This window comes from Tiliqua scincoides, chromosome 4, assembly GCF_035046505.1.
Source record: "Tiliqua scincoides isolate rTilSci1 chromosome 4, rTilSci1.hap2, whole genome shotgun sequence".
Taxonomy (NCBI): Eukaryota; Metazoa; Chordata; class Lepidosauria; order Squamata; family Scincidae; genus Tiliqua; species Tiliqua scincoides.
The window spans coordinates 76,935,620-76,948,082 of record NC_089824.1 but is presented as its reverse complement, the minus strand read 5'-3'; the positions used below and the strand labels follow the sequence as shown (position 1 = coordinate 76,948,082).

At 41.2% G+C, this 12,463-nt stretch overlaps 1 protein-coding gene across 4 annotated transcripts in view; it reads left to right on the top strand.

The window, feature by feature from the left end:
* Positions 1-12,463, top strand: part of NUP153 (nucleoporin 153) — a 52,378-nt gene that overhangs the window by 37,683 nt on the left and 2,232 nt on the right. For 3 of the 4 annotated variants that reach the window (XM_066625219.1, XM_066625218.1, XM_066625217.1), the window contains 3 exons: positions 1,688-2,542; positions 9,911-10,300; positions 11,593-11,868. In XM_066625219.1, the coding sequence (XP_066481316.1) occupies positions 1,688-2,542; positions 9,911-10,300; positions 11,593-11,868 (1,521 nt within the window). Of the gene's footprint in view, positions 1-1,687; positions 2,543-9,407; positions 9,519-9,910; positions 10,301-11,592; positions 11,869-12,463 lie in introns of those variants that run through there. The other variant, XM_066625220.1, reaches the window with a different exon arrangement.

Genomic DNA, 12,463 nt, shown 5'->3' with positions numbered 1-12,463 from the left:
TAAAAAGGCACAGAGATAATTGAAAAAATTGCAGACTGTAAATTTTTGCCTTTAGCATTTCCTTTGTGATGTCTTCTTGAAAGAGAAGGGAAATGTTTCCACCTTTCATCCACCACCATGCTTTGTCTCCACTGAATGTTATCCATGCATGGTCATTTCACATGTATGTTGGATCGGGAGCTACAGGCCTAAATGGGATGAGCATCCAAGTGCAGATGTTTTTTAGGCGAATGCAAAATATAAATGTTTGGTTTTTCGTTTGGTTTGATTTTTGTTTATTTTAGTGTTTCATTCATTTCACTAACCTTACAGTATTTTCTGATGTTTATAACTTTGGTATTTTCTACTCAAAATGCACCAAGTGTTCAAGGATTGTACTATACCCTTAGGACATTGTGCCTGAAAAAAATTTACTAAAAGGAATCAGTTTTATGCACACTTTAAACATGCACTAATTAGTGTAAGATTTCCATTCACTTTTGTTTTACACCATTCAGTTTAACCCTGTACTCTCTTCTGATGTACTGCTTTCAGTCAAAAACACCAGCAGAAGTAGGACAAACTGCACATTTCTCATGTGAATCCCACTGAATGGAAGGATAAACAAATAGGCTTGCTGTCAAAATGTTTGTAACTTTGGTTATTTTAATAGCTCTTGTCAGTTTTTACATATACAGGCTGTGCCCCAGTAGATTTTTAAAAAAGTGGATATCAAATCAGTGGAAAAATAGCTTTAAAGACCCACTTCCAGATTACTTGTTCCTCCATTGTCTCCCCAGAATGTGTTGGTGTAGATGCTATATCACATTCAACCACTAGATGTGGTGAATAATAGAATCTAGTGGAATGTAATTATAATTATTTAACAGCCTGAAGGTAGGAAATTGGCTTTTGATGCTTTTTTCCTTGTTATAGGGCATTTAAAGGTGGACCTCAGTATCAGTGGATACTGAGATCCCACCTCTTCTGCTTCTAAACTTATGTTAATAGTACCGATACCTGCCCAGGTAACTGCATTACCCCTGGTCACCAAATTGTGTACTTCAGTAGTTATGAAGTTCAAAGTACACCTGGTTCAAATTTAGCACCAGGACCCACTATTTAGAATAAGAACCTGTCAGGACACACCGAAAGTGATGTCATGACTGGAAGTGACATCAAGCAGGAAAATTTTTTAACAATCCCAGGCTGCAATCCTACCCACACTTACGCAGGAGTAAGTCCCATTGATTATCATTGTTAAAACCATATACATAGTAGCTTTTTAAAAGTACAGGTCTGTAACATTTCCCCAAATGCAGTCACATATACCATTGTAGCATCAAGTCTAATATATTAAAAATAAAATATTGAAATGACTGGAGACCCACCTGAAATTGATTCATGACCCACTAGTGGGTCCCGATTCACAGAAACACTGATGTACTTTATATCTAACCTCAGCCATCATGAATTTGTGATCTAGGATGAATTGCTCATAAGTAGTTTCTTCTAATTATAAATGGAGAATGGTCATATTGTGTTAGGAAGATAGAATTAATGTTCTCCAACCAAATATAATTTTAGCGTAAAATGTTGATGTGATTGGGTTTTGAAGCAATTGTGGTTGACCCAGAAGTGAGGTTCTTTTGTGTAAATATCTCCGTTATATTTCTAACAGCTAGTATCTTAAATATTTTATTTCCAGGATTTGCTACTGCAGCTTCTTCCTCAGCCTCACCTGCTCCTACATTTAAATTTGGTATTCAGTCGTCATCATCCTCAGATTCTCCTCAGATGTTGGGAAATGCAGGAAAAAACTTCAAATTTGGAGAACAAACTGCGTTCAAATTTGGTGTTGGATCAGAAATAGGCTCTACAACAAACACTATGGCAGGAGGATTTAAATTATCTGTCAGTGAAGGATCCAAAGTAGGAAGCTTTCTTTCAGAGTCTAAATCTGAGGACGATATGAAAGATACCAAGACAAACAGTAGTTTCAACTTTGGACTTCCCTCTGGGACTAACAGTATATCTGCGACATCATTTCAATTTGGAATAGCTAACATTGGACAGCAAGAGAAGAAAGAGGGACTTGGCAAGCCTGCTGTAGGGAGTTTCACTTTTGGCACAAATTCCACAGCCACATCAGAAAATAAAACTGGAATAAGTAACTTCAAATTTGGGAATGCAGAGGAAAAGGAAACTTCAGTGACTCCTTTTTCCTTTAAGAAACCAGAGGGGAAAAAAGATGAAAATCCTTCAGCAAAAAGTGGCTTCCCGTTTGGTAATGTGGAATCTACAACTGCTCCACAGCTTGTTTTGGGAAGGACAGATGAAAAAAAGGTGTCCATTGCCCCTTCTTATCCATTAGTGTTTGGGAAAAAAACGGAGAGTGAGGAGTCAAAGGCACAATCCATCTTTTCATTTGGGAAGACAGAGCAAACCAAAGACGATAGCACAGTAAAACCGGCATTCAGTTTCAGCCTGGCAAAACCAGCAGAGAAAGAAACTGAACAAAGCAAGCCAGCATTTGCATTTGGGGCACAAGCTAACACAGCAGGTAAGCGCAATAATTCTTTGAATGTACAGGTTTTGGTCTCCTGCTATAATTTCCTGTGATACACTCAAATTACTTTGGTAGGTGACTTAACAGACTTGGGCCACAATCCTATCCATACTTACTTGGAGTAAACCCCATTGACTATAATCGGACTTACTTCTGAGTAGAGATGCAATGGATTGGATTCTTAGGCTGCCATCTGGGAGTAAACCCAATTAAACACAGTGGGTCTTGTTTCTAAGTAGACATACATAAGGTTGCTCTGTTAATTCATCTAGAAGGAGATCTTCAGAATATACTCATAATTTCTGTTCTACATACTATACTCTGTGAATTGTTGCTAATGGTTGTCACTTGGAAGATTTTAAAAAAAACAACTTTTCAGTTGAAAATTATGGGAAAAGTCCTTGGAAAAGACAGGTGCCCCAAGATATCTTAGCCTTTGATTATGTGTAATGATAGTGGCTTGGAGCAGGCTCAGGAAGCCTGCCTATATATACCATGGGATTCTAATAGAGCAGTGTTTCCCAAACTTATTACCACTGGGACCCACTTTTTAAAATGACACTCCATTGGGACCCACCTAGTTTTATGAACCTAAAAAAAATTTCACTCAACCTGCTGCTCAAAGCAACCATTTTTATCCTCTTTTACTTTGGGGGGGGGCATCTTCTCAAGTATTTGAGCTTCACATTCATTGGATTGGGACCATTCTAGTGACTTTTTGTTCCTCTTTGCCTGACCTTTGGTAAGAGCTGAGTTATGTTTGTCTACTTGGGAGTAAATATGTGTATGGGGCTCTGATTCACTTTCCATAGGTCTCAATACATCTTCCTTGTCAATTATAAGCTTGTCAGTTTCAGAAGCCATCAACAATGGGTTGGTCCTGACCCACAGCTTAGGAAACACTACTCTAGAGTGTTGCAGATATGTTTACGCATAAGGATGTTGACAGTTATTCTAAGATGGGTTAAATCAGTGGTTCTCTTTTAGCTTTTTAGCACTGGGACCCACTTTTTAAAATGACAGTCAGACTGAGACCCACCAGAAGTAATGTCATAGCTGGAAGTGACATCAAGCAAATTAAAAAAAAGATATAAAGTAAAACAAATAATTAAATAAGGTGAGATGAGATGGGGAAGCCAGTCCTGTTTCACAAGTGAATTCCCTTTCAACCTCAACCCGCCCAAAAAATAATCAATAAGATTTTCAGATCTACCCACTACCCAGCTCAATTTAAGATAAAGCTAAATAAAAATTAAATTTAAATTAACCTAAATTGAGATTCAAAGCTTCCATCAAAACAGCATTAAAACCCCAGCGCGATGGGAAGAGAAAATGAGGCTCCCCTGGGGGGTGGGAGAGGAACCTGGAAAAGACAACAACCCTTTCCTATAAAACAGTGGTTACCAAACCTATTTACACCTGAACCCACTGTTTAAAACAGTGGTTTTTCAACTTTTTTTTTTATCTCATGGCACACTGACAAGGCACTAAAATTCTTAAGGAAGAGCACCAGTTTTTTGGCAATTGGCAAGACACACCACATTGCTGGTGGGGGGGGCTCACACCCCCATTGGCCCTACTAATAAATGACCCTCCCCTGAACTCCCACAGCACACCTGCAGACCATTCATGGCACACCACTGGTTGAAAATAGCTGGTTTAAAATGTCACTATCAGGACCCTATAAGGCTTTACAAGTCTTTAAAAAAATTCACCTTAGCCAACAAGTCTCTGTTTCTGTCCTTTTTAGTAGGGGGGGCAGCCTTCTGGAGTATTTGTTGAGCTCCACTCCATCAGCTTGGAGCCATTCTGGTGACCTTGCATTCCCCTTTGCCTGGCATTCAACACTAGCTAAAGCACATTTGCTTACTTGTGAGTAAATGTGAATGTGTGGCATACTTTCGCTTTCCATAGTGCTCAATACATTCATCAGCTTCCTTGTTGAGTGTGTTTTGAAAGCTTCTTTCGTTAGAATGGGGCCATTCTTATGGCATTGGATTCCTCTTGACCTTTCCTTTGCTGTCGACCAAGGCATGTTTGCCTATTCCTGAGTAAACATGCAACATGGCTGTTTCAGTTTTGATAGGACTCCATATATTTTCCTTCTTGGCTATTGTGTCAGTTTCAGCTTTGTGAGCCACCAGCGATCAGGTCGCAACCCACAGTTTGGGAAACCTTGACTGAAATGAATCTGAGGAGGGTCAGAATTCTTTTCCTGTTGCTTTACTCCTCAATATCTGTAGTGAATTTTGTAGATTTAATCTAATACCAAAATTCTGTAGCCTTTAGATGTGAAAAATGACTTGTGTAGAGAAACATTTAATTCCTAGCTGTCAAAAGTTTCAGCTGCCATTGCACTTGAAATGCTCATTGGTTCATCTCTTGTTTGACTGTGGTCAGATATTGCCTGAGTTTTTAAGTGTATTGCTAACTTTTGGACACATATTGTAACTATGTGGGCTAGCCCACAAATAAGCAGGAAGAACTCTTCAGTCTCTTAAATATCTGATGCATGTTTTATAGGTATAGAATGGAAGTTGGCTATTAATAACCAGAGATGTGCTAATCCACTGTGGCTTGACTCAAGTCCAGCTCAGACCCCCACCCCCTTTGACTTGACTCATGCTTGAGTCTTAATGGGTAGCCATGGGGACTCGTTCAGAGCGCTTTTAAGACTTGGTTTGACTTGAGTGCGAGTCTTTTTGGCAAATGAGTCAGGCATGTCACTGCTGAAAAAAAGGAGCTGCTTGGCGGGGTGTGTGTGTCATATTTAATGCTCCCCTGATGTCCCTATCTCATCTGTAAACAAATGCTCTATTGTTCTCCAGTGAGGGCAGCAGAAAATGCTGATTGGTTCCTGAAGAATCCCAGCCATGAACCCACCCCTGTTCACATCACGACTCCTGATTTTGCCCTCAGAAGGAGCACTGAGCACAGACTTACGAGGAACGAGGCACCCCAGCTCAGCAAGATGGGGGGGACGGGACAGGCAGCGTGAGCAAGGAGACAGAAGTGGTGGGCAGGTGGACCCCCCAAAACCAAACTTAAACCTCCCTTCCCCCCTCAACCCCCTGCCTCCTGGAGCCAACCTACCCTCCTCTTTTCAAGTCTCTTCCTTGCACCGGTTTGAATGCAGCTTCCAGGTTGCCCAAGAGGTCCTTCGGAAGCCACAAAAAAAGTAAGCAAGCACATAGAGAGAGAAACCAAGCGGAGTGGTGGCCCAAACAACCTCAGTTTTTGAGATTGTGATTCTACTTGTTCCTGAGAGAAATCCCCGAGTCGCTTCCAGTTTCAAAACATGCGTGACTTGAGTGTGCACAAGTCAGTGAAAATGCGTGTTTTGAGATTCAAGTATGAGTCTTCTGAGTCAAGTTGCCCGTGATATTTTAGAGTTTAATTTTCATCAATTAACTAATCCTATAATCATAATTCTCCGACTGTTTTAATTCTGCTAATGAATGCCTTAAATACTTAGTATTTGAATTTTTTTGATCAGTTAGTTCACCAAGTATTTTCAAATGGTCAGCCAACCTGACTTAGCCTCTTAAAGGTGTGCTTGTGGGGTAGAAAAATTGTATTATACTAGTTTAGAATCACATATAGCATTCTTCACTTTGTGCTATTGTGGGCACTTGTGAAGTAACGATTGTGTAGGAGCTAGGTTACTTGTAGAAGTCTCAGTAAGTAAATTATGGAACGTTGAGATATTGCAGTTACAGCTTTGTTACAAGCGGAGGGAGGTAGCAAAGAGCAAGATAATGAAGGCACAAAGTTGAAAAGTAGCTTACAAATGGTACAAGGTAGAAAAATAAGCCAGTATAAAAACCGGTCTGGGGTAAAACAGAGTTAAAGTCCTGTGCAGAACAGATCAACCAAGTAGCAAAACTGAGCCAATTTTAATGCCCTTGGGAAGATAAAGCAGGGTAGAAATTTAGTAAGTAAAAAGAACAGGTTTTTAAAGCAGAAACAAGAAGACCATAATGTAGAACATAACCGTGATTGTGTGTGGCAGTGTTTCTCAGACTGTGGGTCGGGGCCCACTAGGTCGCAAGCCCACTTCAGGTGGGTCCCCATTCATTTCAATATTTTATTTATAATATATTGGACTTGATGCTACCATGGTATGTGGCTGCATTTGGGGAAATGTTACAGACCTGTACTTTTAACAAGCTATGTATATTCTTTTAACAATGATAGTAAATGGGACTTACTCCTGGCTAAGTGTGGGTAGGATTGTAGCCTAGTATTGCTAAAAATTTTCCTGCTTGATGATGTCACTTCCGGTCATGACATCACAACCAGTGACATCACAACCTAACAGATTCTCATTCTAACAAGTGGGTCCCAGTGCTAAATATGTGAGAACCACTGGCGTATGGGATGAGAGAATGAAAACATAAGAAGAGCCCCGCTGGATCAGGCCAAAGGCCCATCTAGTCCAGCTTCCTGTATCTCACAGTGGCCCACCAAATGCCCCAGGGAGCACACAAGACAACAGGCACAGCCTTCGTCCTGGTACTCTCCCCTGCATCTGGCAAAAACTCTCTCTATTGTGTTGGTAGAAAGGGAGGATTGGCTAAGGAAATAAGAAGTGATTGAAAATGAGATGATTTGGAGATTGCATTTGAAGAAAGGGAAATAAATGGAAAAAAGAATTCAAGGAACAAATGGAAGGAAAGGAAAAAGATAACATAAGAGTTGAATAAGGAAAAACCTGGAGGAAATGCAGTGAGTTTGGTTTGGATAAAATTTCAGCTCTTGAAACTTGAACTACTGGGACACTATACAGCGAGGCAAGCAGTTTTTGAGAAAAGATGAGATCATGCACAGGGTAGAAGTGGTAGTTTTAAGCCAAAGAAATACAAGCAAAGGAAGACTAGTCATTACAAAGGAGGAGCTCTATAATGGAATACTGAGGGACCTCTAAAGATAGGGAAAAGAGTAAATACTACTGAGGAGGCACGCTGACCTATTTACTTGGATAGATAGAACTGGGATTCTGCCCAGATCTTGGTTACAATCAACGGTAATACCTGTCTTCAAAAAAGGAGACAGGGATTCACCCTCAGATTACAGGCCTATTAGCCATCTTTCTGTCCCTGGTAAACTGTATGCACTCCATCTTTTAGACCACTGGTTTGCAACCTGTGGTCCGGGAGACCCTGAGAAGTGGTCCACAAGGTCTCAGGAAAAAAAATGCTTTTGATTACTTCCAGCATCTCTCTGAGCAAGCAGTCCCCTATGGACCATCTCTATAAATAATAAATCCCTAATAAATCTTTTCTAATTACAAGCAGCCCACATTATCTGTGGGTTCGGTACATGCAGATTTCTTCATCAGGGTCCCCGAACCTGTGGTGTGGACCAAACTGGAGCCTCCTGAAGTGAGCTGTGTTCCTCTTTCTTCCAGAGGCTCTTCTGAAGCCCACAGAAGCCATGCGTGTCCACCCGTGGCCTCTGCAGGCTTCAGAAAAGCCTCCAGACTCGCTGGAGCTCATCTCCACTTGGGTTTGAGGGGGGACAGGACCACAGGTTTCAAATACCTGTTTTCTTTATCTGTAGGGGTTTCAGGAATGGAACACTTTTGGATAATGAGGACTGCCTGCATTGCAAATTTAAATGTATTATTTGTGTGCGAGGGTGGGAGATTGCACGCGGTCCCCAACAATTCCAATTTTGTCCTCAGTGGTCCACAGTCTCCTAAAGGTTGGGAACCGCTGTTCTACTTTGGTCTAGTCAGGCCTCTGTTTTAGACAGTCTGTTTATATTGCCTTTTCCTTGTATGCTCCTATGTCTGTCTTTTTGTTTGTTTGTTAATGCCTAATAAAGGTTTTTGAAATTGAAAATTGAACTATTGAGGAGGTCTGTGAAAACAGTTTTTTTAAAAAAATAAGACCTTAACATAAGCTAAGATGAAATCAAACTAACAGTAACAGTAGAGAAGAATAATTGATTAATGATGTTGAAGGCAAAGAGTAGATCAAAACACAAATGTATATGGACAAGACCTTGATATTTAGCAATAAGATACCAAACTCCGTGTATGTGTTTTGTGTTTTGTAGGTATCATTTGTGGCTTTGTAGGTTGTGTTTTGTAGGTATCATTTGTGGCTGTAGTTAGTGGCTGTAGCTTCCGTAAAAGTAACAAGGACACAACTGAGATTGACAATGATCCAGGATTAGTAGAGGAAAAAACTGATTGGAAGAACCATCAAATAATGTAAGAACCACCCCTTGAAAAAGGTGATTCTTACACAGTCACTTTTCCCTCTGCTAATTGAAAAATTGTGTTCTTATACAATTTGTTTTTTCTCTATTTCTGTTTTTGATCATTTTTAATTATTTGAAAAAATTTGAAAACCAAATTAAAAGAGAAAAATAGAATAATGTCAAGAAAATGGGACAGAGCTGTTAATCTGGTTTGGCGGGGCTTTATTGAATGCAAGTGATGAGAACAAGTTCAAAGGGAAGATTACATGAGGATATTACAAATCTGAACTAGAGGCAGAAGAACTCTTAAGTGAAATATGTTGTAAGAGGAAATGGGGTCAAGCAAACTAGTTGTGATATAAAATAAATGCAAAAGCAAAGAAAGACCAGGAAGAGATGGTGAGAAATGAAAAGAAATAAAGAGACAACAGGCAGAATAGAATGAGAGATGAATAAGAGCATAAGAGAACAGAAAAGAGGCCTGACTACACCAAAGTATCAACAATAACTGTGCGCAGAGAGCAGAGGCAGCAAAAGACAGACGTATAAAAAAAAATAGTTTAGGAGGAGTGTTAAGAGCAAAGATATAGACTGATCTAGCACTCTCTCCAGCTCTCACAAATTGTATCCTATTGAATGTCGCTTGCAGATATTGGTGACTTGGCTGAGTTAGAGCCGTCTTCTGATAGTCCTGAAACTTGGACAGAATGTTGAAGAACCTCTTTGATGTTGCACAACACAGGCAGGCTTTATTGCCAAAGTGGGTGGCAACTGCACAGCCTAGTGCAGGCATGATGCACATTGTGACAAACAACTGCATGATGTAACATTGTGTGTAGAGCACAGTGCAATTTTTCCCGAATCTCTCATCTGAATGTGTGTGCATGGACACCCTTGCACACAGTCTTTCTGAAATCTTTTCCCATTTTGCAGCACCAAAACTCCACCTCTACTTTGCACTGAGTGAAGTGTGTTAGACTCATTTCTGTGAAAATGTAGAGCTTAGTTGTGTTGACACTTGGAGGTTGCCCAGTTAAAATTTGCAGGTTTCCTCTGCTAGCATTGTAGCTGTTGAGGAAGGAATAGCCCATTGCCATGCATCTTTCCTTTCTATCTTTGTTCCTAACATAATTTAATTACTCCTTCTTTCAGATCCAGGAACAACAAAGTCTGCATTCAGTTTCCTGAGCTCTAGTTCTTCTAATGCTGCTGTGCCAAGTGTTTCTGCTGGCAATGGCAGTGGCACCGGCAGCAGCAGTCTATTCAGCAGCAGCACCTCTGCCGCAAATCCTCCGCCAGTAGCACCAACTTTTTTGTTTGGACAGGCCAGCAACACTGTGAGCAGCTCTCCTTTTGGCAATTCCTCTGACTCTAACACATCACAGTCCTTTGGGTTCTCCCAAGAGAGCAAGCCACCAACAACCACCTCCAGTACAAATGCCGATTTTCCATTTCTCTTTTGTCCGGTAACTACCACTTACAGTACAGCAAACACTGGCTTCGGTTTTGCAGCAGCATCCACCACCACTGCACCATCTACAGGTATGCTCAAAACTTGAAGAGATTATGCTTGTAGGTGTACACTGAAGAAACTGTTTTACAATCCTTGATCTGAAAAATGGACAGCGGCGTCTGCAGTGCTGCTTAAAAAGTACAGGCAGCTCTGTTTATACAAGGCTTGCATTCCTGGAAATCTGCACTAATATTGAAAATGTGTTTAAAACTTTTTTTTGAATAGGAAACATTGGGAGTTGTATGGATTAGTTCAGTGGTACTCAAACTGGTGGGTCGTGACCCACCAGCTCGTCTAACGATGCCCTGTTCCCTTTAAGGGCGGGGGCAGGGAGAAAGCTGTGAAGTGATCTCCAGGGTTGTGCCCCTGCAGGGGGAGGGGGGGCTATTTTAGACTAAACATATGTGCTCTCAGGGTCCAGGGGGTTGTGGGGAGCCCTGCAGAGCGCTTGCAGGGCTCCCTGAGGCTTCTAACTAGTGAAAGTTGCAAGTGCAATTGAACCAGAAATTAAACTTCTGGTTTAATTGCACTTGCAACTTACACTATTTAGAAGTTGCAGGGAGCCCTGCAAACGCTCCACGGGGCTCCTCATACCCCCTGGACCCTGAGAGCACATATGCTTAGTTTAAAAATAGCCCCCCTTCCCCCACAAGGGCTTGATCCTGGGGATCACTTTGCGGCCCCTGCCCCCACAAAGACTTAACGCAGAAGTAAATCTCCTGGGACGTTTGATAACCATTTGGTTAGGAGAAAAGTAAATTAATACTCATGCTGTTGACTGGTGACCTCTGCTGGACCCAGATGGTGTAGGGGGAGGGTTTAGGCGGGAGGCTACTGGGAGTGGTTACCAGTGGCCATGGTGGAGAAAGCAATAAGGAAAACTAGATGAAGGCCAGGCCCCCACAGGCATGCACTGGAGGAGGCACATGGTGAGTTATGACCCACCTGACAGAAACGTACACCAAGAAAAAAACCCCACTTGCTGCTTCTACTTCATGTTACAAGAGGCAAGCACAGGGGATTGCTCCCTTTCTGAGTGAGTGGCAGACTTGCTCAGAAGTCTCCCTTTGCTGCCTTCCGCAGCACTTATCTACAAGCCCTGGTGTGCACTCCTGCCCTTGCCATCAAGCAGAAATTTTTCAAGATATTCAGTTTCTGAATACATTGTCTTTGTCTCTTTTTTCTCTGTCTTCAGAGGAAACCCCCAGAAGCTGTCACATCATGAGTGAACTCTGCTGTGCATTCTTTAAACTTGAACAACCCATTATTCTTAAACACTGACAGAAGTTTCTATATTTATTGTGCTTGCTTGCTTTTCTAGGTTCCTCCTCTTCATTTGTGTTTGGCTCTGGATCTTCAGCACCTGCAGCTGGTCCAGCATTTGGTGCCAGCCAGGCACCAACATTTGGCCAAAGTCAAGGCACCAGCCAGCCCCCTGCTCCAACCTTTGGATCACTTTCATCATCATTATTTTCTTCGGGTTCTCAACCTGGGCCTCCAGCTTTTGGGTCTGTGTCAAGTAGTGCACAGCCTACTGTCTTTGGACAACAAGCTCCTCAGCAGTCTGGCTTTGGCTCTGGTGCAGCTCCTAACTCTGGTAAGTGCAAACCCTACATGTCTCATGCTGTAGGTTGTTGTTCCTAGAGAAGAGTTGTATTTTAGTTACTTGTCAGTCTCTTTATGAATATTTGTGCTACTACAATGAATGACACCAGGGGAGGGGGGAGAATCTTATGCCATATTCTAGTTTCCAGTAATGCTTGATTTGAAAAGTCTAATCAGAAAATGTTGCTGTAAGTGTTGGCCTCTATTTTCTTGGGACAAGGTAGATATCAAAGCAATTCAGTTCAGGAGATTTCATTGTTTCTGAGTCACATCTGCAATCAGTGTACAAATGACAGAGTTTATAACTCTGGGTGCCCTTCAGGGAGAAAGATGGGATTTAAATCCAATAAATAACCAGTCAACCAAATAATAAACCAATAAAGTTCTCTTTATTTCATACTTAAAACTATCTTTCTGTTAAAGATTAATTGATAGTCTTACTAAGATAAAATCACAGTGGAAATAGAGAAATAGGGATGAGAGGCACTGTTTAGAAATTGAAGGACCTTGTTAAAAACATAAGCTGTTAACACTTGTTATGTTTTTCCTGTAATCATGTTATTCAGTGGTCTTGGAGAGATTGGGCT